General features: G+C 63.1%; 3 protein-coding genes across 8 annotated transcripts; 1 reads left to right on the top strand and 2 right to left on the bottom strand.

Moving 5' to 3' along the window:
• The first annotated feature begins 1810 nt into the window (after positions 1-1810).
• Positions 1811-13258, top strand: HDGFL2 (HDGF like 2). Of its 6 annotated transcripts, none has more exons than XM_074565736.1 (16): positions 1811-1957; positions 4540-4616; positions 4698-4836; positions 6729-6908; positions 7300-7416; positions 7585-7656; positions 7888-8035; positions 8258-8333; positions 8424-8709; positions 9359-9456; positions 9966-10036; positions 10382-10452; positions 10682-10783; positions 10881-11094; positions 11808-11931; positions 12126-13258. In XM_074565736.1, the coding sequence occupies exons 1-16, from the start codon at positions 1886-1888 to the stop codon at positions 12220-12222; spliced, it is 1944 nt and encodes a 647-aa protein (XP_074421837.1). In that variant the 5' UTR covers positions 1811-1885; the 3' UTR covers positions 12223-13258. The 6 variants fall into 6 exon arrangements, with proteins under 6 accessions (XP_074421837.1, XP_074421838.1, XP_074421839.1 ...); XM_074565737.1 differs by having other exon boundaries at positions 12129-13084; XM_074565738.1 differs by having other exon boundaries at positions 1814-1957; positions 9365-9456.
• Positions 13259-15720: 2462 nt separating this feature from the next.
• Positions 15721-22423, bottom strand: LOC141734173 (uncharacterized). The gene is made up of 16 exons (XM_074565549.1): positions 22346-22423; positions 22073-22271; positions 21870-21952; positions 21544-21775; positions 20822-21012; positions 20620-20733; positions 19711-20128; positions 19633-19661; positions 19043-19149; positions 18160-18217; positions 17755-17950; positions 17394-17476; positions 17013-17310; positions 16680-16870; positions 16474-16596; positions 15721-16397 (listed from the first exon to the last, which is right to left on the bottom strand). The coding sequence occupies exons 1-16, from the start codon at positions 22391-22393 to the stop codon at positions 16053-16055; spliced, it is 2715 nt and encodes a 904-aa protein (XP_074421650.1). The 5' UTR covers positions 22394-22423; the 3' UTR covers positions 15721-16052.
• Positions 22424-24487: 2064 nt separating this feature from the next.
• LRG1 (leucine rich alpha-2-glycoprotein 1) lies at positions 24488-26079 on the bottom strand. Its single transcript, XM_074565465.1, has 2 exons — positions 25967-26079; positions 24488-25789 (listed from the first exon to the last, which is right to left on the bottom strand). Exon 2 carries the CDS (start codon positions 25775-25777, stop codon positions 24776-24778), a length of 1002 nt encoding a protein of 333 aa, XP_074421566.1. The 5' UTR covers positions 25778-25789; positions 25967-26079; the 3' UTR covers positions 24488-24775.
• Between the last annotated feature and the right edge of the window lie 182 nt (positions 26080-26261).

The following is a 26261-nucleotide window of genomic DNA, read 5'->3' as shown; positions in this document are numbered from 1 at the left end:
AACCCGGGCTGAGGGAGCCTAAAACAGAAGATTTTCCGTTTTCTCTGCCTGGGCCCACAGCCTGGCCCTCCCTCACCTGCCAGCCCCTGCCCTGGAACAGACAGGAACTTTGCTGCCTGTCCTGCAAAGCAGGTTTGAGACTGGCCAATGGGCTCAAAATTTGGGGACAGATAGTTTGATGAGGTTTATTCCCACAGCACAACTCTTCCTCCTCCCCACAAGGATACGGGACAGTCACTGCAAAGGAAGGGGCCGCACACTGGATGAGGAGGATGCCCCATCCCAAATAGGGGGTTGCACGTTCACCTGTGAGATGGCAGCTGTGGAAACGGCACCCTGGCACCGCACCTCGGCAGCAACTCGGGCATCGGCACGGGGACCTGGGCCACCACAGCAGCACCAAGAACCAGAATCATGCTGACGGAGGCTGGACCCACGCCTGCGTTGCCAGGGGCACTCACACGGAGCCACGGCACCACCAGCAAGGCAACACGCAGCCTGGGACATGGCACAGCCCAGGACACGGCACAGGAGCGAGCACTCGCTTGCAGGGTGACCTCAAGAACCACAGATCCCCCCGGACCCGCTCGCTCCCCAACACCCCTCACTTCACAAATTCCCTCCCACAAAGCCCAGAGGAATTCCCCCTCGTTGTGCACATCCCCAACGTGCTGCGGACGCTGCCCGTGCTTCACAGAATCATTTAGGTTGGATAAAAGCTGTAAAATCATGGAGTTCGTCCCCACTAGCCTCCCCCCAGGGCCACAATCGCTGTAAATAATTCCTCCCCCGAGCGTGGTTTGTGTTTTGTCCCTGCCTGGCTCTCGCCGGGAGCTCCAGCAGCCACCCCAGCTGCTTTGGTGCCAGGCGGTGAGCCCGGCACGGGCCGCAAGCCTTTTGCGTTTCCATGACCTCACAAAGAAACCAAATTGGGTTAAAAACAGGTTTAAAAGCCAGAGAAGCTGTCAGGCAGGCACCTGACACTGGGCAGCCCCAGCACTTTCCAAGGGAAGGTAAAGCAGGTCTGACTCCGTCCCCCACGGCCTCGCCCCAGGTGTCTCTGCCTGGTGGCCACATCCTCATCCTGGGGACACTGCCACCCGCCCCGAACCGGAGGGACCTGCTCCCCCCGGGATGAGGCCAGGGACGGAGCCCCCGACTCAGCAGGGTTTGGCCACGTAGGGGTGGTGTCGTGTCCCCAGGCTGGGGGGGGCCGAGGTGGTGACGGTGGAGGGACTCCCGCGATGTCCCCTGTGTCCCCCCCGGGCCTGGCCTGTCCTCCCTGGCCCTATGGCCACTGACCCGGCTGCTCAGCTCGGGCCAGATCCAGCCCCCACCCTACAGCCCTGTCCCTTACCCTATGGCCCTCACCCCCACCCTATTCCCCTGTCCTTTACCCTATAGCCCTGACCCCCACCCTATAGCCCTGTCCCTTACCCTATAGCCCTGTCCCTTACCTTATAGCCCTGTCCCTTACCTTATAGCCCTGACCCTTACCCTATGGCCCTCACCCCCACCCTATTCCCCTGTCCTTTATCCTGTAGCCCCGTCCCTTACCCTATAGCCCTGTCCCCCTCCCTATACCGCTCTCCCTTACCCCACAGCCCTGTCCCCCTCCCCAGCCCCGACCCCACCCTCTCCCCCGCCCCCCTTGGCCACGCCCCCTCCTCGGCGCCTCTGGCGGTGCGGCCCAATCCCGCTATCCCGCCGTGCCTTCGCCTCGCTCCTATTGGATGAGAAGTCGGAGGGACGCGACGCCGAGCCAACAGGAGCCGCCGCCGCGGGCGGGGGCGGGACATCCTGCGGGCCGGGCCGTCCCCGCCCCGGTGCCCGGTGCTGCCCGCGGCCTGGGCCTCCGCCGCCGCCGCCCCGCCCCGCGGCCGCCATGCCGCACAGCTTCAAGCCCGGAGACCTCGTCTTCGCCAAGATGAAGGGCTACCCGCACTGGCCAGCCCGGGTGAGACGGCGGGATCGCGCCGGCGGGGGGACCCACCGGGGCGGGGGGGCGGGGAACCGGCGCGGGACGGGGATCCCGTCCTGGGATGGAGATTCTGCACTGGGATGGAGGGCCGGTACCGGGAGGGGGAGCCGTACCGGCTCCTGTCCCGCGGTGGGGGGCCCGTAGCGGGATGGAGATGTATAACGGTTCCTGTAGCGGGATGGGAACCCGTTACCGGCATGGGGTGTCCCGTACCGGGACGGGGGACCTGGTACCAGCACCTGTCCCGGGACTATGGGCCCGGTAGCAGCATGAGGGTGTTGTACCAGCACCCATACTGAGATGGAGATCCCGTAACGGCACCCATACCAGGATGGGGACCCAGTACCGGCAGGGAGCATCCTGTACTGGGGTGGGAGAACCTATACTGGTATCTATCCCGGGATGTGAACCTGGTACCAGCACGAGGGACCAGTCCCAGGACCCATACTGGGATGGGGAGTCCTGTCCCAGCACCCGTAACGGGTTGGGATGTCCCATATTAGGATGGGAAGTCTCGTACCCGCACCTGTACTGGGATGGGGATCTGGCACCATAATGGGATGGGAGGTCCCATTCCAGCACACATACTGGGATGGGCACCTGGTATGGGAATGGAGTGTCCTGTACTGGAATGGGAGATACCGTGGTGGCACCTGTGCTGGGATGGGAGCCCAGTACCAGGATGGGGTCCTGCACTGGGATGGGGATCCCACCAGCACCCATACTGGCACTGGGGTTCGATCCTGGGAGGGAGGTGCCATGTTGGCACCTGTACCAGCATGGAGAAACCCAGACCGGGATGGGTGCCTGGGACTGGAATTGGGGTCCTATGCTGGCACCTATACTGGGAGGGGATCTGGCACCAGGGTGTGGGTCCCACACTGGCACCTGCACTGAGGGAGGCAGGGGGGTCCCACAGTGGTGCCTGTACTTGGCAAGGGATGGGGGAGACCTGGGGTCCCCTTACCAGGAGGGTGTTTCCCCCTCCTGCCCCGATGGCACCCTGAGCCCTCCCTTCCAACCTGCATCCGGGACCCCCTTGGGGTGACTGAACGAGGCCTTAGCCCTGCTGCATCCCCAGGCCCAGGGACCCTCTCTCCTGCTGGGGTGACCCCTGCCACCCCCATCCTCTGCTGCACCCCAGGGGCCCTGGTGCTCCAGGCACCCCAACCCCATGGAGGTGTCCCCCCACAGCCCCAGCACCCTGGAGGAGTCCTGCCCTTCACTCTCCGTCTTCATCCTCATCCTCCCACCACCCAGCATGACCCTGCCTCTGCAGAGACCCCCCACATTCCCCTTCCCAGCCTGGATGTCACCCACCCTCTGTCCCCTGCTGGGGTGAGGACAGAGCCGGAGTCCAGGGTGGTGTCCCTTGTTGGGGACAGGACGGGGGGACACACGCTGGGGACAGTGCCTGGATGTGACATGTGCGGGGTCTGCGGCCGAGCGCTCGCGAGGTGCAGGATCAGAGGTTGGGAGGTGCGGATGGGGCAATGGAGCGCATGTGGTGGAGGGCGACAGGTCCTGCTGGCCGGGTGACAGTGTTGTGCCGTGACGGTGCCTGGAGGAGACCCAGCGGAGTGGGAGCCGGTGTCGGCCATGCTCATGAGGGGACCGTGAGGTGGCTCGGGGGCTTGGACTGGGGGTTCTGCGGTGGTCCCCAGCAGCAGCTGAGGGTGAGGCAGGTTCGTCCACAGAAGTGTCCGATGGCAAAAGACTGGCAGGTGGAAACTGTGCAGGACTGGGGCCGGCAGGTACCAGGGAGGCTCAGGGTGCCGGAGACGACGATGCTTGGCCACACCACGCCGTGAGATCTAGGATGCCATCCCTGCGCTGTCATGGCTGACCTGGCGCCGAGAGGACTCGGTCCTTCCAGGAGAGCCCTCGCGCTGCTGGCATCTGCAGCCCTTCCTGCTTTTAGCTCGCTTGCTCTTTTGGGGACGGCTCCCCCCTTGCCCTGAAGACCTCCCCAGCACGCAGGGCAGCCCCTGCGCACCCCGAGGCCCCCACCTGCAGCTCTGCCCGCAGCCCTTGACCACCTGGAGCAGACAGACGGGCGCTGGAGCCAGCGCGTGGGAAGAAGACGGGGTGCCCCATGCATCCCGCTGGCAGCGGGGCTTTTCCTGCAGCCGGTTTCCAGCCAGGAAGGACCCTCAGGTCGCCCCATCGGAACCCCAACCCCGTGCTGGAGGGGGCTTCCCTCGGGCATCCCCCCCGAGGCGGCTGGTGCGATGGATCTCTGGGGAGTAGCACAAGGCCCGCGTTCCCCTGGGCGTTGAGCCTGGCGGTGGAGAGATGACCTCGTGCCGAGCTCTAGCTGTAGAGCATCCGTGCCGGATCCCTTCTGTTACTCTTCTAGAGATCCCGCCGGGCTCTGACACCGCAGTGGGACCCTTGTGCATAGCAAGGTCCCCGTCCCGGGTGCTTTCTTGCCGCGCTTGCCTGCAAGCGGGTGCGGGTGCCGGAGGCCAACGCTGCTAGCCGGGGCTGACGTGCCTCGCAGAGGACATGCTCAAGCCGCTCTCTCTGACCACCTCCTGCTTTGGGTTTCCTTTCAGATTGATGACATCGCGGACGGCGCTGTGAAACCCCCACCGAACAAGTACCCCATCTTCTTCTTCGGCACCCACGAGACGTAAGCGCTGCCTCGCTCCCCTCTCTGGGCTTTGCCCCGCTGCCTCTGTTCCGGGCTCACCTCTGCTTTGTTTCTCTCCAGTGCCTTCTTGGGCCCTAAAGATCTCTTCCCTTATGAAAAATATAAAGACAAATATGGGAAACCAAACAAGAGAAAAGGCTTCAACGAGGGATTGTGGGAAATCCAGAACAACCCTCACGCCAGTTACAGTGCCCCTGCGGTGAGTGCGGGCCTCGCGCGGCGGGGGGGCAGCGAGGACGTGGGCTGCCGGCGTCGCCATCTCTCCTTTCCTCCGAGCCGCTCTCCTCCTTTTTCTGCTTCTCATTGCTACGGTGCCTACGCGCTTCCAGCTCGCACATTGGCTTTCTCAAGGTTGAAGTAGCTTCCCTTCCCTGCCCTCTCCCTTCCTGAGGGACTCAGCACTCCTCTTCCTCCTCTGGAGGAAGGCACCTTTACCCCATCTTTGAGGTGGAACCGGGGATGTGCTTTGTGCCGCTTGCCCAAAACCACGGAGGATTTTGTTGTCAGAGTGTGAACTTGAAGTTTGCTCATCCCTGTCTCCCAGGCCTGCGTGTGGAGTGTTGGGCAGTCCCCTTTTCACCCATTTCTGAGGTCCCGAGCCAAAAGGCACTGGGCTGCTCCTTCAGCGGTCTCCAGAGCAGGTTGGGAGATGGCTCTTTGCTATCAATTGCTTGCGTGGGCATTTCGTAACTGTAATTGTGTGATACAATTTATTGTATAGCGATCTTCAAAGAAGGCATCCAAAGCAGCTTCATAGGCAGTTGGTCTGAAGAGGCAGAGGAAGGTTTTTAAGGTGAGCTACAAGGACAAGGTTGTCTGGAGGTAGGCAGGCTCAGGGAGTGACCCCCCTGGCTGTGCCACTGCCAGTGCAGGAGAGAGGATGTGGTTTGAGTAGCTGTGGGAGATGGTCAGACACAAAACTGCAGATGTAGAATAAGGTGAGACTATGGAGATGCTTGAAAACCTGGAGAACAATTTCAGCTTGTTGGGCAGGAGGTTGATGATGGTGAGGGAGGCAGCACCTGCTTTGTCCAGGGACTCCACTGTGAACTCACAGCAGGGGTAAGAAACTTGTTGGTGAGGGGCCTACTGGGATTGAGGGACCGAGATGAGGCCAATGGCCCAAGCAAAGCTGAGGGTTCACCAATGCCAATTGCACATGTGGCCAAAATACCTGGAGGAGCAGAAGAAGAGATTGAAGTAGAGGTCTTTTTTTGGTCTTGAGACCTAAATGGAGCGAGCTGCCAGGAACAGTCAAGGATGAGGAGAGGCTTTCCAGCAGGAAGGCTCCAGCACTGGAAGAATCCCAGCTCTAGGAAACCCCTTGGGCGCAACGTTCTTACCTGAGGAACCTCATGATGGGCTGGTGAGAAACCAGGAGATCTTCCCTACGTGAGAGTGAGGGAACGGGACACAGGACATCCCAACTGGGAAGAGCGGTGGCCACCACACTGGACTCCTCGTGTGGACCTTTCCCATGGGGAAGGCACACGATGTGCTGTGGGGTGAAGCTGTCTGAGAAGGAGGAGGCCTGACCCAGGTCGAGGACTGGCTGACAGCCCACTGGAGGAGAATGGCTGCTCCCTGATGCTGTAGGAGAGGCTGGACCGAGCCACCCAGCTCCACTTGTCTGGCGCCTTTCGGGCAGAGGAGGGCTGGGGTCCGCACACCCAGGAGGGGCTAGGCTTCTCCGGGGGTCTTTGGCAGAGTGCGAGGATGAGGAGGAGAGGGGAGTGAGGTGGCAGTGGCAGGTGGAAGCTGAGCTGGGGGATCCAGAGGGAAGGTGTTGCTGGTGGTCTCAGGGTGGTGCGTGAGGGACCTCGGGAAGGGCATGCAGGGGAACTAGAAGGGGGTCGACTGAGCGTCCTCATTGGAGGGCTGGTCACGTTGTCCCCCTGCCCCAGAGCTGTGCTGAAGAGTTCTATGCTGGGAGGGGAGGCTGCCCCACGCTCCTCTGCATGCACACTCTCTGCTCAGCACTGCTGTCCATCGCTTCTGACCCTTTTGTGCCACTTTTCTCCCTGCCCCCTGCCCCAATGCACCACAGGCCCCTTGGGGTGATAACACAACTCTTGTTTCTGCTGTCTTTAGCCTGCGAGCTCCTCCGACAGCGACGTTCCTGAGAACGACCCGATGGGAGGAAGCGATGCAGGTGATGATGAGGAAGATGCTGCCATGGCTGCAGTTGCCACGGAGAAAATGGAAAGTGATGAGGACTCAGATCGAGGCAGCGACCACAGCGGGCTCAAGCGAAAATCGCTGGCTATGAAAGTGAGTGTGGGCTGAGGCGGTTCCACGCAGCGGGGCCGGGAGGGTGTCCTGGTCAGGAGGATGCCAGTACGGTTGTTGGGTCTACCATACAGCACGTCAAACCCACTGTGGCTGGAGGTGGTGAAGAAACCAACTCCCTCTGGATTCTCCATTGGGAAATGGGGTTCAGAGTGTGTTTGGGGGTCCCACAGCTGTCTCGTGTTGTGGGATGGTGGGATGGACAAGTCCTGGAGATGTTTGCAGCCAGGAGCTTCAGAACTCTTCTGAGTGCACGTGGCTGCTCTTGCAGGGCCAATCAGGAAGAGTTGGGCAAAGCCCTTTCCCAACAAGTGTTGGCTTTCTGCTGTGGGTGGAGAGGGCTTCTCTCACATTTTCACTTCTCACATATCAGATGCCGGTGGCAAAACGTCCTCGGAAATCCTCCAGTGACCTGGATCAGGGCAGCCCCTCCCTGACAGAAGAGGAGAACTCGGAAACATCTTCTGAGTCGGAAAAGAACAGCGACCAGGTGAGAGTGTTTTGGGATATGCTTGTATGGAGGCTGGCAGGGCGGTGGGGAAAGGGCTGGAGGAAGTGCATCACTGTCTGCAGGGGCAATGGCTTGAGGGAACCTGACTGGCTTCTGAAACTGTTGTGAGACTGTTCTCCATTTCTTCATATCTGTGTTTTCCTCCAGGACTTCACTCCTGAGAAGAAGCCAGTGGCCAGGGCACCCCGGAGGATGCCAGCAGCAGGGAGGAAGAAGAAGGTAAAAGACCCCTGGTCTGTGGTGCAGCGGGAGGAAAGCTGGAGTCTGGGGTCTGCGCTGCTGGAGGGGAGAGCAGGGGGTGGCAGGGCTCTGCCATGGGCTGGATGTAGGTTCAGTGCTAGGAGGGACCTCACTGATGCCTCAGCGATCCAGTTGTGTCCCGTGCTGCTGTGTTTTGGGGCTGAGCCGCTGCCACCCCCAACCCGGGCCAACCCTACTCTGTGCCTGCAGAAAGTGGAGTCCGGTTCTGACTCAGACTCCAAAGTGGACTCGGATTCGGAAATGGGAAATGCAACTGTGGACATGACCAAGTCAGACTCTAACTCCGATTCAGACTCAGATGTGTCTGTGAAGAAGGCTCCGCGGGGCAGGAAGCCAGGTAATGACAAGGAAGCTTCTTCCACCACTGCTGGGCCACTGCTGGCTTCCTTGTGGGAATGGAGAGCATGTGAGGTTGGGGGCTCCTGAGACTCTGGGGTCCCCTTCTCTCGTGGACACCTTCCAGCCCACATCTGAATAGCCCTCTGCCCCCCCAGTTTGGGGCTGTCTTAACAGAGGAACAACCAGGGCTCCTGCTGAACATCTCCCTGTTGTCTTGCAGCTGAGAAACCCCCTCCCAAGCCCCGTGGCAGGAAACCGAAGCCCGAGCGTGTCCCGACCAGCTCCAGCAGTGACAGGTGAGATCAGCTGGGACACTGTCACCCTCGGGGCTGGGATGGAGGGTCACCCACCTCCCAAAGGGTCTGAGCGTGCTCTGTCCTTTGCAGTGATAGCGATAGTGACGTGGACCGCATCAGCGAGTGGAAGAGGCGAGATGAAGAACGACGGCGGGAGCTGGAGGAGAAGAGGAAGAGGGAGCAAGAGGAAGAGATCCGTCGGCTCCGGGAGCAGGAGAAGGAGGAGAAGGAGAAGAGGAAGGAGAAAGTGGAGAAGAGTGAGGAGGTGCACTCAGACTCAGACAGCAGTGCAGAGGATGAAGTGGCCAAAAAGGGACGGAAAGGCCGGGCCAAGGCCCCGTCCTCCTCAGACTCTGAGCTGGAGCTGGAGAAAGAGGTGAGTACAGAGCCATGGGGAGCTGGGGACAAACAGACAGCCTGTCATCTCCCTGTGAGAACAGCAGGGACCTCCAGGAATGACAGAGACCTGCTGTCTTGGTCTTGTGTTACCCTGAGGTGGTCCACGCAGCACTGAGAAGGGTTGTGTCCGTAGGCACATCCATGCCAGCTCTTTTCCTGGTCTAGAACGCCCCATCCAGCTGTGGGTCTTACACCTTCATGGTGCTCTCCCTCCCACCACAGTCATCAGATTTGCTCTGCCGCTCTCTGCGGCGGCTGGGGGTGCAGAGGGCTCTTAGGAACCACGCTGCCGTGGTCAGAGGCATGATCCCCCTTTAGCCTGTGGAGGGGGGTCGGGAAAGCAGCACAAAGATCTTGAGGTCTGGAAGGATGGGTGGGTCTGCTAGTCAGGTACTGCAGGCTGGGTGGGCCACTTGTACCAGAATATTTACTTTTGGAGCAGCACATCCTTGTGCTGCAACCAGAATCCTTTTTTATCCCATGCAGGGCATGCCCCTGCACCCAAACCATCTCGTCACAGCGGTGTGATGGGTGCCGAATCGTGCCCAGCTGGGGCCATGGCACTGTCTCCCTCCTGCAGTGGGGAGGGCTCTGCCGGTCTCGCCTGCATTGTTCTCTCCTCCAAGGTAAAGAAGCCAGCGAAGAAGCAGCCCTCCGAGTTGTCAAGGAAACCAAATCAGAAGGAGAAGAGGGGCCGCGCAGAGGAGAAACCACCACGGAACAAGTCAGCATCTCCCCTCCCTGCATCAGTGCTTTCTTCCTCTAAGGACAGGGCTGTTCCTCTGCTGCTGCCCAGCCCTTCCCAGGGTGGGAAATGGGCTCCCGTGGAGCTGCCCCTGGGCCAGCAGCACCCGTGGAGGGGCCGGGCTCTTACCTCCCTTAGAGCGGAAGGGGCTGGAAGGGGTGTTGAGGGGGCGCCAGGTTGAGCTTCCCTCGTGTCTTCCATCTCACAGGGGAGGATCCTTGGGGTATTGCTTTGGGGCTTTGCCTTTCTGCAATCCCGGGAAGCTGGGGCATGGGGGAGCTGCTGTCTCAGGGCTCCTGTCTGCCTGCGAGCTGCGAGATATGTGTGAAAGTGTGGGTGGAGCATGGCAAGGCTCTACTGCCCGGCTCGCGCCCTCGGGCAGGCCGGGGAGATGCACTGATGTGTGCACCATCACTCTTCTTGTTAGCCCAGAGGCAAGCAGGGGGTTTCACCTGAACCATCTTACCTCTTTCCTTTTCCTCCTACAGGCCTTTGAAAGTGGAACGAGGCCGAAAGAAATCTGACCTGATCCCTGAAAGGAGGATGGAGAAGAAAAAGGGTGAGAGCGCCATTGCTTGCTGTCACAGAGGTGGGGAGAGGGAGAGGAGAGATCCAGGGTGGGTTCCCCCATCCCAAGGAAAGGGAGGGATCTTTCCCAGAGGGCCTTTCTCAGCACTGCTGTGGTCCCAGCATTGTGTTGGGAAGTATTTACAGGGTGTGCAGAGACAGTGAGCTTCCCTATACACATCCCCTCCCAAATCTTGGCACATCCCAACCCATCCTCTTCAGAGAGGCCCCTGGGGCTGTGTTTGACCTTGGAGATGCAGGAGGAAACAAACCCTTGCTGGGGGAGAGGTCCTGGGCACTGGCCTGGTGCCTCGACCTGTCTTTCTTGCTGCTCCAGAGCCCACAGTCGAAGAGAAACTTCAGAAACTTCACAGCGAGATCAAGTTTGCCCTGAAGGTGGATAACCCGGTGAGTGCCTGAGAGGCTGGCGTGGCCTGGGAGGTCCCTGCTCATCACGTCCTTGGCCACGGCATGAGCCTTGCCCAGCTGCGACACCTGGGGATGCTCAGCCTGGCTGAGCCTCCTCCTCCCTTTCTGGGTGCTGGGTGGCATTAGGGGACCACGCTCCATGCAGCGCTCCCCAGGTGCCCACAGGGAGACTTCCAGGCACCTTCTGATCTTGGTGCCATCCTTGCAGGACATCAAGCGGTGTTTGAATGCGCTAGAGGAGCTGGGCACGCTCCAGGTCACCTCTCACATCCTCCAGAAGCACACCGACGTGGTGGCTACGCTGAAAAAGGTAGGGCAGAGGCCTGAGTCCCTGCCTGGGAGGAGCCAGGAGCCTGCTTGGGCCACCCTAGTTCTAATGGCGTCCCGTCTCCCTCTTTCTGGTGTAGATCCGTCGCTATAAAGCAAACAAGGACGTGATGGAGAAAGCTGCTGAAGTCTACACCCGGTTGAAGTCGCGTGTCCTGGGACCAAAGATGGAGGCGATCCAGAAAGCTAACAAAGCTGGGCCTGAGAAGGACAAGGGGGAGGCGGAGAAGGGCCAGGAGAAGCTGTCGGGAGGGGAGACACGGAATGAGAAGGGGGAAGAGGAGACGAATGCTGGTAATGCTCCCTGCACGTCTCAGGGCAATTCCCTGCTGTCCGGGCATGTAGTGATCCCAGGGCCCTTCTTGGGGCACAGCACATGCCGCTGGGGACCAGGGACACGAACAGGGGTGGCTTTTGGCCTCGGTGGTGGAGGGGGTTGGCAGCCATGCGTGGCACCTCCAGTTCCTCGTTTGCTGGAGTGCAGGAGTGGCAAAAGACTGACTATGGAACGCCCGCGGCAGTGAGAGCAGAGGGCAAACCTCAGCACGCACGCCCTGGCTTTGAGTGCCTTTGGGCTGATTTTTGGCCCAGGATGGCTCCTCGCTGCCAGCTTGAGCACTGGTCCAAGGCACCAGGGAGACAGAGGAATGCAGAGACGCCCTTGGACGCTGGCTCAGGGTCTTGCGCAGGCAGCTGGTGACGGGGATCTTCCACCATCCTGGCCGAGTCCCTGCCTGGGGACGGCTTGGTAATGCTGCAAGAGCCTTCCCAGAGGAGCCGATAAGGAAAATCTGCCATGGGCCTGCCTCGGGGATGGGGGGATGGGGTCTTGGGGCCCTTCTCATAGCTGTCGGGGTCAGGCCAGACCTGGAGTCCCCTCAGTCTTGACTGGGTGTCCCTTACCTCCTTGGGTCAGCCTGTGGCTGTGGGTTCTCAGCTTGCCCAGCCCCTTGTGGGTCGGAGTGAACGTGGGCACTCAGGTGTCTGAGCCTCTCTCTTCCCTTTAGACTTGTCGGGTCCTGTGAATGGCGAATCCCTGTCCCAAAAAGCGGAGGGCACAGAGGAGAAGGACAAAAGCCAAGGGCCAGGAGCCAGAGAGATGGACGGATCCACCGAGGAGACCCACAACAAGTGAGTGTGCGAGGGACGGAGCTGGGGGCTCGGCAGCTCCCTGGGATTCAGTGCACGTCCAGGCTGGGCTCGCATGGATGATCCGGGGGGGGGATTCATGGGTTGTGTTGGGCTTTTATCGGCTTGGAAAGGAGCCTGGGGTGCAGGAGAGGGGCGGGGGAGACGCTGGCTGAGATGCCTGTGCTCTCCCCCAGCAGCATGCAGGACTATCCCAAGGCCGAGCGAGCCGTGCCGGAGCGGGAGAGGGCTCGCGGGGAGTCAGAGGCTGTGGATGATGCGGAGGAGAGCTGAGGAAGTGGCTCCCGCCTGGAGGAGGAGGAGGCAGCAGTGGAGGGGCTGCGAAGGGAGACCAGCCTCTGCCTCCTCCCCTGCTTGAGTTACTTCACTAAGTCACACAGTAGCTGATGTCCTAGGTCTTGTCCTGTGCCCCTGGCCCCGCGAGAGCATCGACCGCGGGGGAGGCTGTGCTGGTTGTCTGTATTTGTCCCCTCTTTTTTTTTTTGTTTGTTTTGTTTGGGTTTTTTTTGTTGTTTTTTTTTTTTGGGGGGGGGGGGTTGTTTGTTTTGTTTTTCCCTCCTACCTAATTTCTTGTGATTTCAACCGACATGAAATGAATATAAAGGGTTTTTTAATGAAAAACACAAGGAGCCCTAGTGTCTGTTTCTTGAGGCATTGCTGACTGTGACAAGGGGAGGGCAGGAGCAGCCCCCTGCCCAGGGCCCCGTCTGGAAAACACCCCCAGGGGTCCTCCCCTTCCCTCTCCTACGGGCCAGGACCAGGCACCCATGGGTGTCCCTGTCTCTGCTGGGTCCTGGCACGGGGAGCGGGACAGCCTCTGGGCTGCTTTCTGCTTGATTTTTCCAGCTTCTCTGCGCCCTGTTCCCCACCATCACCTTCTCTCCAGCCAGAGGCTGCTGCTGGAGCCGGGTCCCTCAGCGCCAGGGGAAGCAGCAGGGCTGGGCACCAGGTTTTGGGTTAAAAACAGAGTAAAAATGGTCTATTCTCTCTCCTCTCTTGGCCAGGGAGGGACTGAACTGTGGCAGCATCCTGCCTTGTGCTGGGCAGCATCTTTGTCTGTTTGTCCGTCTGCTCTTTCGCAAAAGACCCGAAGCTTTTTGTACACGTAAAATAAAGATGTTCCCAGCTCAACCAGACGCTGAGTCCTCGCGTCCTCTTTGTGCCAGGGCGGAGGGAGGATGCCCCGACCCCGCTTTGAGGCTGCTGTTGCTGCAACTCTGCCCTGGGGAGAAGGGTTATTTCTTTTTTTTTTCCAGGGCTGATTTCACACTCCAGCCCTTGGTAAACAAAACCCAAATAAAACCCCCGCAAAAAAAAAAAGTCTTCTATGCCTCTTGCCCAACTGCTGGGAAGCGGGAGGCTTGTGTGAGCCCCCGCCTTGGGGACAGCGGGGATTTAAAGGCAATACAAGGTTTGTCTGTCCCCCCAAAAATCCCTCATTTCCTTTGGCTGTTGCAGCCTCCATCGTCACGGATGACAGCACAGGGGTGACAGAATAAAGACAAGACAAGGACATGAAAGTGAGCAGAGCCGTTAGTGACACCTGGGATGCAGCGGGGGGCGTTCAGACCCTCATGGCTGTGTCTGGCTGAATTTGGGGCACCCTTAGTTTTGGGGGTGTGGTGGGGTGACGCGTAGTGCTGCCATCCCGGCATCCTCCAGCCACGGCAAGCTCAGGTGCTGGAGCGTGAACACCACCAGAGTCTCCCAGGCCTGGGCCACCACCTTGCGTCCCCGGGCCACCACGGTCCCCAGCAGCTCCCACAGGGACCCGGCCTGGCTGACAGTGGCGTGGACCTTGGCCATGCCGCTTTGGGCTCGCCACACTGCCTGCACCAGGGTGTCCTGCAGCCACTGCGCCAGCATCCGACCCACGGCCAGTGCCTGCAGCATCATGGGGGTCCCAGACCCCTCGGCTGACCTTGCCTGGCCGTGGGGACAGGCAGAGTGTGGGCAGGGGTCTGCCTGCGCTGCATTCCTGCACTCCCACGGCTCCTGGCTGTTGTGGAGTGGCCCCTCCAAGCCTTCCTGCATGGCCTCCACCTGCGGGAGCAATGGCACTGTGGGCACAGGGGTTCCCAGGCACAGTGGGGATCCCCCTCCCCAGCACCACAAACCGTTGGCTCTCACCATGTCAAGGATGTGCTGGAGCTGGGTGAGGAGGTGGTGGGCATCCAACCGCTCCTGCCAGAGCTGCTGCAGCAGGGCCAAGGCTCGGCTCCTGGCATCCTCCGAGAGGGAGCCGAGGGGAACGGGGTGGCCGTGCCGGAGAGCCCCGGCCGACGCCAAATCGAGCCCCTCTGCAGCCTTGGCCTCTGCAGGGGAAGAGGTGCTGGGCATGGGGTGCCGGGGCTCCTGGCCCCCAGCAGCATCCAGGGTGAGGGAGATGTGGGGACCCCCCCAGCAGCATCCCGGGGCAGGGGGGACCCCCCCAGCAGCATTGTGGGGCAAAGGGGACTTGGGGACCAGCAGCAGCATCCCAGGGCAAGGAAGGTGTGGGGACCCCCAGGAGCATCGTGGAGTAAAGGTGACATGGGGACCCCCATCAGTGTCCCAGGGTCTCTTACCCGCCTGCCTCTCGCCCAGGGGCAGGTAATGGTTCAGCCACTGCTGGGACGAGTCCAGTGCCTGCTCCATGTCCTGGAGGAAGAGTTGTCGTGCCCCCACCGTGGGGCCCAGCAAGGTGCGGAGGGTGGTGGCCATGGCCGAGGAGATGCTGGTACTGGTGTCCTTGGGGACCCTCGGCTGCAGGGCAGGACACCTTGGGGCAGAGCCTGCAGCACCCTGGGCACAGAGGGGATGCCATCACACACACACACAGGATTGGGTCCCCTCCAGGGACCTGCGGGACCCCAAGCAGGGGCACAGCCCCTGGGGACAGGATACCTGCTCAGGTGGCTGCAGAGTCACCTCATCCACGGGGTCCTGGGTGGCTCTGCCTGTAAGGAGTGGGGGGGGGACGGGGAGGGGATGGGGGAAACGGGACGGGACACAGGGCTGACACCCAGTGTGCAGGTGGGTGCCACTGAGACCCAAGTGCCACCTCTGGGCCAAGCCATGCCCACAGGGGGACCTCGGTGCCCATCTCCTCCAGGGTGCGGGGGTGGGGGGCTGCTGGCAGGATGGGTGGGACATGGCAGGCTGTGTGGGGTGAGGCGCTGAGCTGCTCTGGGGGGGGCGCTGGGGTCCTGCTCAGCCCCTGATGCCAACCTGCACCCAGGAATGGTGCCCCAAGGCGGCCATTGCCACCAGTGGTGTGGGTGGTGGCCCGGTCTGGGGGGAGAGAGCAGAGGACCTGGGGTGCTGCCACTCACTCCCAGGGGGATAAGCAGCGCCCTACACCCCACCACTGCTGGGATAGGGGCTGTGTCTGAGCCACCCTCCATGGGCCTCATTCTGCCCCCAGGGCTGGGTACGTGCTGGTGCCACCTCCTGTGCACCCAGGGCAGGGGACAGCAGCAGGGGGACACGCTCGGGGTGTCGCTGGGGCCAGGACATGGGTGGCTGCTGCTCCAGAGCACCTCCTGCACTCACCCTCAGCCATGTGTTCTGCTCAGGGGTGGGGTGGAAAGAGGCCGCTGTGCCGGGCACTCAGCACCCGGCTGTCCCCCCGCCCTGTGACTCCGTTAGAAGCCCCAGCCCCTGTGAGGTCACGCAGGGCTGTGACATCATCCCTCCTGCCAGCAGCTCCCCTGCCTGGGGTGGCATCCAGCCGTGGTGACCCTGATGCCACCTTGGTGCCCTACACGTCCCCCAAGAAGAAGCATCAGTCCAGTGAAAACTAACCAGAGTTTATTGCTTCACAAGCTGTCCCCAACCCTACATGGCTGGTGGCTTGAAGGCATGAAGGATGAGGGGACATGGGGGATACAGCTGGGGGCTGGAGGTGACCCCAACCAGGCACTTGGGGGGAACCAAGGCACTTTGCTGCACGTGCCTGGCACAGGTGACAAGGGACAGGGCTGCACCTGGGCAGGCAGGAGGGGTTCCCCGGTACAGGCAGGCACTATGGTTATAGGCAAGGTGGGCCAGGCAGAGGTTAGTAGATGCTCCTATCTAGGCTTGGGAGGGACAACACCAGTGTCACCCCACCCCAGAGGATACTACTTCATCTCCAGGTCCACCAGGCGCTGGCCCGACGGGGCAAAGGGTCCCACCAGCCACGTCAGGGGGGTGTTGTGCGCCACATGCTCCACCAGCTCATCCATCAGCTGGCGAGCTTTGGTGGCATGGGCACGGGCTTGGGCCAGCACACTGCTTGTCACGTCCTGCAGGGAGGCGGCAGAGGCGAGGGACGCCCGGAGCTCTTCCACATTTTGCCGGACCTGCCCCGCCGTGTCCTGGATGCTGGTGGGGAGGCCCTGGAGGCTGGACACCAAGGGCTGGCAGGAGCTCTGGAGCTGCTGTGTCAAGCCCTGCAGCATGGCCAGTGTGCCCGACTCCACCGGCTGTGATGGGACAAAGGGGTGGTGAGGGGTGGGAGGGACACCAGGTGCCCCTGGGGACCCCCTGCCCTCCACCTACCTCTGGTGGCACCAGGTCTTTGCCACCGCCTGGTTGCTTCTTGCTCCACTCCAGCCACATCTGCTGCAGCTTCTCCTGCCCTCCCTGCAGCTTCTGGTCCATGCCCTGCTTGAGGTGCTCCACCTGGGAGGAGAGGCAGAGGCCAGCGTGGCGGGGTCTGCTGCAGCCCCTGGATGGCATGGTGGGGACATGGGGATGGGTCCTACCAGGTCGAGGGTGCGTTGGAGCTGGACCAGCACGTCCTGGCTGCTGCGGCGGGCATTCTGCAGCTTGCCCAGCGAGTGCTGGAGGGCTCGGTGCCGCAGCTTGGTAGAGAGAGAGCCCAGGCGCACGAAGTAACTTTGCTGCTGCTTCTGCTGCTCCGTTTCAAAGCCCTCCACAGCCGTGGCCAACTTGGCTGTGGGAGAGGAGCTGCTGAGGTGGCCCCACCACCACCCGCCATGGAGAGCCAGCATCCCCCTGCCCAGGCTCTACCCACCCCTCCCTAAGGGGATCCCAGCCCACGACACATCTCCAGGGGGTTGTGATCAGCTCCTTACCCAGCTCCTCATCTGTCATGGGCAGGTAATGGTCCACCAGCTCCTCCGACTTCTCCAGCACAGAGCCCATCCCGCTCACCACCATCTGGCCCACAGTGGAGCCCATGACAGTGCTGACACCGCTGCTCACCGCCGACTTGGTCAGCTCCACACTGCCCTGCACAGCCCCTTTGGTCATGTCCATCACACCCGTCACCCGGCTGGTCACCACATCCTTGGCCCCAGCCACGGTGCTGGTCAGGACATCCTTGGCCCCCGTCACCGTGGATGTCACCAGCTGCTTGGTGTCCGAGATGAGCTGGTTGGGGGTGGAAAACCCTCTGTTAGGCAGCCCTGGGATGGATCTTGGGTGTGTTTGCCCATCCCACGCCACCCCGCTACCTTCTCCGTGGGCTGCTGCAGGATGGGCAGCTTCTCCTCCAGCTTATCCAGCCCTTTGCAGGCATATTCGTTGGCAGTGGAAACTAGAGGCATGAAAATAGGCGTTTTTAATATCCTGATGACTTGCAGGATCTTTGTGAAGGCCAGTTTTTGGGGTACCCCAAAACCCATGGGGTACTGCCCCCCCCACTTTCTTCTCTAGCTTCTCCAGCCCTTTACATTCATAATTATTGTCAACATAAACTAGAGAAGCAAAACCAGATTATTCACACCCTGCTGCCCTGCAGGAGCTCTGCTAGGGCCAGTTTTGGGGCACCCCCAAATCCCACGGGGTGCTGCGCCCCCTCCCAGCCCCACTCACTCTGCGGCTCCAGCTTGGTGAGGATGGGCTGGGCCCCGCTGACCGCCGCTGCTGTCAGCGTCTTCACCCCCTTTTCGGCGGCGTCGCAGACGGACCTGACGTAGGGGTGGCTCTCCTTGGTGGAGGCGTAGGCGGTGGAGACCATGCCGTAGGCAGAGCTCACCAGGGGCAGGCTGGCCACCCGCGTCCCGATGCTCTGGGGACATGAAGGGGTCAGGACAAGTTGGGGGGTGATGGAGCCACAAAGCTGATAGGTGATGGGAGGCAGTGTGTGCCCCCAATCCCCGAGGATGGTTTTGGGGTACTCCAAGGACCCTCTGAGCCCACCCAAGGGCTCAGAGCCCTGTTCACAAACCGGGACCCCCCCGGACCCCCCACCCCAAACCCTAGCTTGCTCCCACTGACCTGCTGCTCCTCCGCCTTGGGCTGCGCCGTCCCAGGCTCACTGGTGGCCATGGTGGAGCTGGGGGGAAGGAAACTGTGAGTAGAGTCAGACCCCCCCAACTCACCCCCAGACTGGGGGAACCCCAAGTTACTCCCCCCCAGGACGGGGCAGCCCCCACCCGCCTGTGGCCCCCCAGGACAGGGGGGTTCCCAGGCGACCGGGACCGCGCTCACCGCCGAAGACTCGTCTCAGCTCTGGACTCGCCCCGCTCCCTCCGCACCAGCCTTTATAGCCCCGGAGGCCGGCCCCGAGCGCATGTGACCGGCACCGGGACCCGCCCCGCCGGGGCCGACCCGAGGCGGTCCGGGAGCACCGACCGGCCGCAGCGACCCCACCCGGGACCGGGACAAGGACCCCCCCGGGCCCCGGCTGCGCCGGCCGCCGCTGGATCGGAGCCCCCGGGACCGTCTGCACCGACACCGCCCCCTCCCCGGGACCGGATCCCCCGTCCCCGGGACCCGATCCCTCGAGACCGGACCGCACTGATACCCCCAGGACGGGATGACCCCCGGGAACGGGGTGCACCGACACCCCCTTCCTGCACCGGGATGTACCGATCCCCCGGGACAGGCCCCCCCCCGGGACGCCTTCCCTTGGGAGGGGGCTGCACCGACCCACCCAGGACCCGCTCCGTTGGGACTGGACTGAACCCACCCCCCCGGGACCCGACCACCCCCCCGGGTCCGGATCCCCCAAGCCAGGCTGCACCGGCCGCCCTGACACTGAATCCGCCGGCTGCACTGACCCCCCCGGCACAGCTCAGGCACTGACCGCCCCCCCCAAACCCACCCTCCCCTCTGGGGGACTCCCCCAGCACAGGGCTCCCGCTGTTTCCCCCCCGACCTTGCCCAGCGAAGGTCAGACTGGTCCCAGTGGGTGCCAGTGGCAGGAGGACAGCCAGTCCCGGGGGAGCTGGTGCCACCCCGCTGGGTGCCGTGGCCACGCTGCGGCTGCAATGTTGGGGACACCCTGGGCCCAGCCCCGTGGCGGTGATAACCGGGACGAAGGTCAGTGCCACACGGCTGTGGTTCACAGTCCAGCCACCCCCCAGCACCCTCCACCCCACCACCCACCCCACTTCCCCCACCCCAGCACCCCACGGGCAAAACCCCCCTCGCGGGGTGACCCCACGCCCCTAGCTCTGCCGCCCCTGCCGAGCCCCCCCAGTGAGCCCAGCATGACGTGGTGGCTCTGCCGCAGCCAGCGCTACAGGCTGTGAGTCATTTTAAGGCCTAAAAAGTTTTCTTCCTCTTTAAAGTGTGTTGAAGCCACTAAGACAAGAAATCCCGACACTCTCCAGGCTCAGGGACCCCCAGCAGGGGAGGGCTGGGCACACGCTGTGCCCTCTCTGTGCCACTGTCCCCTCCCTCCCCAAACAAGTCCCTGGCTGTAGCATCAGGGGTCCCACGCCGGGTCGCCAAGTCCATCGTCACCTCGTCCCCGGTGGGGATGGGGTTTGCTGCTGCGGGCAGGCGGGTCCTCCCCCAGTTTGGTGGTGTTGGGGGCTCAGCGCTGGCTGCAGAGCCGTGGGGGAGCGGCCACATGGTGGGACCCCCCCACGGTGACACAACCCTCCCATTTGGCCATCTCCACAGGGACATCCTCCGGATACTCCACGAGGACGGGGGCGAAGGGTCCCACCAGCCAGGGCAGGGGCGCGTGTTGCCCCACGTACTCCAGCAGCTCGTCAATGCTCAGCTGCGCCCGCATCACCGTCTCCCGGCTCTGCGCCAGCACCAAACCCGACAGGTCGTGGAAGGAGTGGGCGTGGGAGAGGGAAGCCTGCATGCCCTCCACGCTGTGCCGGACGTGTCCCGCCGTCTCCTGCACGCTGTTGGGGAAACTCCGGGCGCTGGTGACCAGGCGGGTGCAGGTGGCGTGGAGCTGGCACAGGAGCCCGCGTAGCATGGCCAGTGTCCGTGCCTCCACCTGCAAGGCAGCCAGCGGGCAGTGGTGGCCCTGGAGTACGATGCTGCCCGTGCCTGGCTTGGACACCTGTACCTTGGTGTCCTCCATGGGCATGGCCTTCCACCACTTACCTTGGTGTCCTTCCATGGGTATGGTCCCCTACACCATACCTTGGTGTCCTCCAAGGGCACGGTCCCCCATCCCATACCTTGGTGACCTCCACAAGCACGATCCCCCATCCCATACCTTGATGTCCTTCAGAAGAATGGCCCCCCAACCTGTATCTCGGTGTCCTCCATAGACATGGGCCCCTACCCCATACCTCAGTGTCTTCCACGGGAAGGGCCTCCCACCCCACCCTGTACCTTGGTGTCCTCCATGGGTACCCCTGCCCTGTATTGTGGTCACCTGCAGGGGCATGGTCCTCCATCCTATACCTTGGTGTCCTCCATGGGCACAGCCCCCAACTCCACCCCATACCTTGGTGTCCCGCATGGTACACCTCTCCGTACCTCGCTCTCCTCCATGGGCACAGCATCCTGCTGGCTCCACTCCAGCCACATGCGGTGGAGGTGTTGCCGGGTGCCGTACAGGGGCCCGTCCATGCCCTGCCACCCCTGTTCAATCTGGGGAAAGACACAGTGAGGTGGGGTCACACGGGGGGGGGTGTGCCAGGCTGGCATGGGGCTGGCGTGGTCCCCAAGGCATCCTTACCAGCTCGAAGATGTGGTGGAGCTTGGCCAGGACCTGGAGGGCGCTGTGCCGTGCCCGCTGCAGCTCACCCAGTGAGCGCCGGAGGGCTCGGTGCCGCAGCTTGGCTGAGAGCGAGCCCACGCGGACAAAGTAACTCTGCCACCGTCTCTGCCACTCCGGTGAGGCCACCTCTACACCTGCTGCCGCCACTGCTGTGGGGCGAGAACTGGGTGGCTGGACCATCCCGCATCAGGGACCAGAGCATCCCGTGCCAGGCACCAGAGCATCCCACCCCCTGGTGCTAGGATGAGCCCCCCAAGCTCCGCACCCATCATGGGGAGGCAGGGGTGCCCACCCATGGGATGCTTGGCCACCAAGTCATGTGTAGGTGTCACCAAAAAGCCAGGTGGCCTCTCCGGTCACCTCTGCCATGACATGGGGCCAGCTCTGCCCACCCCTACCCCGTGCTGAGCTATAAATACCCGCAGCGGCGGCACAGGGCTATATTTGCTTTCTGGTTTCCAGGTGAGAGTTCACCCACCGCCTTCCCTGGCTTCGGGTTCCCAACGGGTGGGGATGGCCCCCTGTGCGGTGTCACGGTGGCCATGGGCACTGCCGCAGGGGGCTAAGGAGGGGCACTGGGTGTTGGAGCGGTGGTGAGTGATGGGGTGGAGGTCCCGGAGGGCAAAATGTGGGAGATGGAGATGGGAGACGGTTTCTGGCACGGTGCGGTCGGCACTCACCCAGCTCCTCGTCTGTCCCAGGCAGGTATCGCTCCACCAGTTCCTCCGATTTCCCCAGCACCGCGTCCACCCCTGTGGCCAGCAGCTGGCCCACGCGGGAGCCCACCACGCTGCTGACACCGGTGCTCAGTGCCGAGCGCGTCCTCTCCACGCTGCCCTGCACTGCGCCGCGGGCCAGGCCCACCGCCCCGCTCACAGTGGATGACACCAGCTCCCTGGTCCCTGCAACCACCTGGGAGGGGACATCAGAGGGACACCTTGTCCCAGCACCTCGCCCAGCGCTGGTTGGACACCCCCCCCCCCATGTCCCCCAGGGGAGACGTTACCCTCTCCGTGGGCTGCTGCAGGATGGGCAACTTCTCCTCTAGCTTATCCAGCCCTTTGCAGGCGTATTCGTTCGCAGTGGAAACTAGAGGTGTGAAAATAGGTGTTTTTAATATCCTGATGACTTGCAGGATCTTTGTGAAGGCCAGTTTTTGGGGTACCCCAAAACCCACGGGGTGCTGCGCCCCCTCCCAGCCCCACTCACTCTGCGGCTCCAGCTTGGTGAGGATGGGCTGGGCCCCGCTGACCGCCGCTGCTGTCAGCGTCTTCACCCCCTTTTCGGCGGCGTCGCAGACGGACCTGACGTAGGGGTGGCTCTCCTTGGTGGTGGTGTACGCTGTGGAGACGGCGCCGCAGGCAGAGCTCACCAGGGCCAGGCTGGCCACCCGGCTCACCACACTCTGCTGGGGGAGTGACGGTGAGCTGGGGCCCCAAGCGATGCCTGCAGTCCCACCTTGAACCCTCCTTGCCACCCTACCTTCAGCTCCTGCCCATCCTCCGCCGGTGCAGTGTTTTTGGCTGACATGGCAGCGGCGGCTGCAGTGGGAAGAGAGAGATCACAGGGTGACATGGGTGGCTGAGCCTGGTGTGGACCCCTGGGGTGTCCGAGCCCTGTGGCCACCCCTCACCATGCCATGGAAAGCAGCACGTGGTGGGGCTGAGCCCCCCCAACACGCCCCTCCACAGCCCCTACTCCTCCAAGAGCTGAGACCCATCAACTCATGACATGAGTGGAAGGCAGCTGGAAGCCTCTGAGCCGCTCGAGGGGGTGTCATGGGGGTCTGGAAGGGGTTTGGGGGTGGGGCTGATCTCCTGCCATGCCGGGATGCAGCAGGATTGGGCCCCCCCATCCCTGCTTGGGCCCCCCCATTCCCCCGTTTGGGGCTGGGGAGGGGTTTTGGGTGATTCACCCGGAAGCCGGGCTGGGTTCGCCTTACGCAACCCTGCAGTGGGGACGTGCCACCGGTCACCGTCACCTCGGCCGGGACAGCCCCAGGACACACCACAGGGAGCGGGGCAGCTGACAGACCCCACCGTGTGCGCCCCCCCCCCGCCCCCGCAGCATCTCTGCCCCTTGGGGTGTCCCGCTGCCCCACGGCTGCACTCTGGGTCCCGCGGGGGACACGGCAGCGTCCCTGCCCCGCTGCCCCCCCAGCCTGGTCCTGTGCAACCCAGGGGGCAACTCCTAGGGGGCTTTGGAGGGGGGGGCCTGAAGGCAGGTCCTTGGAGGGGGGCAGGTCCCCTTGCGTCCCTGGAGGGGTCCCCTTGTGTCCCGGAGGTCAGGTCCCAGGGGGCAGGTCCCCTCGGTGTCCCTGGGTGTCCCCTGTGGTCCTTGGGGGTGTCCCTCTGGGTCCCGGGGTCAGGTCCCGGGGGGGGCAGGTCCCCTAGGAGTCCCTGGGCTGCTCCGTGGCACCCATCACGGAGGGGCGGAGGGGGGGGACATGCAGGGGACACCTGGGACCCCCCGATCCCCCGGGAGCCCCTGGACACCCCCCCCCCCCCCAGGCCCGCTTTCCACCCTCCAACTACCGCCAAGTCCCGGGCACAGTACTTACGGGGGGTGGGGGGGGGGGGGGGGGGGCGGTCTGTCGCGACCCCCGGCCGTGATCGCGATCCCCGGCTCCCGCCCAGCGCCGGATTCATAGTTGGCGGCGGGAGCCAATCAGCGAAGGGGAGGGCCGCGCCGCCACCAATCAGGAGTGAGAGGCGGGCCGGGGGGCGGGCTTTGGAGGGCGCCGCCACGTGGTGGCTCTCACGTGGGGCCGCGGGGGCCCGATCCTGCCCGGGGACAGCGGGGGGACAACCCCAGCGACACCCCCAGCGACACCCCGTCCCGGCTGGGCGGCCAGGGGCCCCGGCCCACCGCCCCACGCCACGTGTCCCCGCCCCAGGTGCCCCCTCGCCACGTGTCCCCACAGCAACAGGACACAATGACTGGTGTCCCCATACTAAGTGTCCCTTTGCCGTGTGTCCCCATGGCAAGTGTCCCCTTGCCAGGTGTCCCCATGCCAAGCATCTCCATACCGAGTGTCCTCTTGACATATGTCCCCATACCCAGTGTCCCCTTGCCAGGTGTCCCTATGCCAAGCATCTCCATATCAAGTTTCCCCTTGACAGAAGTCCCCATACCAGGTGTCCCCTTACCAAGCATCTCCATGCCAAGTGTCCCCACCCTAGGTGTTTCCAAAGTGACCCAACGCCAGGTGTCTCCATGCCAAGCATCTCCACAATGAGTGTCCTCTTGACATGTGTCCCCATACCAAATGACTCTATACCAAATGTCCCCTTGTCACGTGTCCCCATGCCAAATATCTCCATACCAAATGTCTCCAAACCAGGTGTTCCCATGTGAAGCAGAGCTCCCACAGGGTCCCACGCCTCCCTCAGCCTCTCTGGATGGTCAGGCGAGGGGACAGCTGTGTCACCTGGGGGTGAGCAAGGCTGGCGGGAGAGGGTGGGGGCAAGCCCAGGGAGTGGGCCTGTGGGGGAGTGGGCTGGCCTAGATGGAATGGGCATGGGCAGGGGACACAGAAGGTATGGGATGGGCACAGCCAGGGGCATGGTGCCTGTCACTGTCTTATCCCTGGGGACTTCACAGGACAACACACAGGAGACAATGTGATGACTACAAGTGATGGCATTTAATGTGCTGTTGTGGGGTGGGGACAGGGACATGTGCCAGGCGGGATGGGGACAGGGATGTGGGACAGCCTGAGCCAAGTGGGATGGGGCTGGGAGCCATTGGGATGGGCATCCCGGGATGGGGACAGTGGCCTTTGGGCTGGGGACAGCTGCACCCCTGTCTCACTGCCTCAGTTTCCCCAGGAGAGCTCATCTCGGCTGGTGACAGAGTGGCAGGGAGGGAGGTGACATGCCCGGCCACCTGGGTTGACACCAAACCCCTTGCCTAGGGATTCGGTGGGCGCTGCCCGTCCCCCTTAGGCTCGCAGCCCGTGTCCCCAGCCCGGCTCACAGCAGCCACCTCCTGTCCCCGGCGGTGCGCGGGGCCGGCGCAGAGGGTATTGCGGCTGGCAGTGAGCTGCGGGGCCGCCTGCCGCAGCAGCATCAGCAGTGGGCACTCGCAGGCCCAGGGGTTCCCGGAGATGTCGAGGTCCAACATGGTGCCGGGGGGCAGCTCCAGCGCCTGCAGCCGGTTACCCGACAGGTCGAGAACGCGGAGATGGCGCAGGGGGACGAAGACGCCGGTGGGCAGTGTCTGCAGCTTGTTGTCCTGGAGGAAGAGGAGGCGCAGGGCGGGCGTGGGGGCAAAGACGGTAGGCAGCAGCGTGCCCAGCTGGTTGCCCTCCAGGTCAAGCCTCTCCAGCACCCGCAGCCCGGCCAGTGTGTCCGGTGCCAGGGTTGCCAAGCGGTTGTGGGATAGATCCAGGCTATGCAGGGAGCTCAAGGGGTGGAAAATCGCAGGTGGCACTTCCGTCAAGGCGTTGTCAGCCAGGTCGAGCCACTGCAGGCGGGGAAGGTGCCGGAACCAGGCGGGTTGCAACACCTGCAGCCGGTTCCCCCGCAGCACCAAGTGCTGGAGGTGGCCGGCGGCGGTGAAGATGCCAGTGGGGAGGTCAGCCAGGAGGTTGTCCGTCAGGTCGAGGACGCGCAGGGTGGGCACAGGGCGCAGGAGGGGTTCGGGGAGGGTGGCGAGGCGGTTGGAGGAGAGGTGCAGCTCCTGAAGCCGGGGCAGCCCCGCCAGGGCGGTGGGGAGGAGGGTGGCCAGTGCCGTGAACTCCACCGAGACAGCCAGGGTGGTGGGGGGCAGCCCGGCAGGGAAGGTGCTCAGGGTGGGCTCGGTGCAGATGAAATGGGTGGCATTGGGCTGGGGGGGGGAGCACGGGGCGGTGGGGCCCGGCGCCAGCAGCAGCAGCAGCAGCAGCGGTGGCAGGATCCGGCTGGGTGGCATCGCGGTGCAGGGCTGTAGGCAGGCAGCCATCGTCACTCGAGGGTTGTGCAAGCCCCGCCACTGCTGTCCCGCTGCCGGCCCTCCACCTGGGGGAGGGCAGGCCATGCCTGCAGGCAGGGAGATGCCCTGACCCCCCCATGTCCCCCCCTCTCCCCAACCCCACTCCGAGACCCCCAGCCCTGCCCTTACCTTCCCAACCGGTGGCAAGGCTCCTTGGGGACGGTCCTGTCTCCTCGGTGGCTGTCAGCCCAGGGGGCTGGTGGCACGGCCTCACGTGCCGGTTGGGAAATCGCTGCCGTCACTGCCAGCTCGCAGGGTGCTGGCATCCGGTGCAGGGTGCTGGTGTCCACCGTGTCCCCATTGCACCCCCCCGGCTCTTGGGGAACGCAGCATTGACACCCCCCTTCCACCCTCACCCCTCTCAGATACCCAGGGGACCCCAGCACCCGCTGTGCTGTCGGCAGCACACGGTGCTGTACAAGCC

This window comes from Larus michahellis, chromosome 23, assembly GCF_964199755.1.
Source record: "Larus michahellis chromosome 23, bLarMic1.1, whole genome shotgun sequence".
Classification (NCBI taxonomy): domain Eukaryota; kingdom Metazoa; phylum Chordata; class Aves; order Charadriiformes; family Laridae; genus Larus; species Larus michahellis.
Note: the sequence above shows the minus strand (reverse complement) of the source record. Positions and strands in the feature narration are given on the sequence as shown.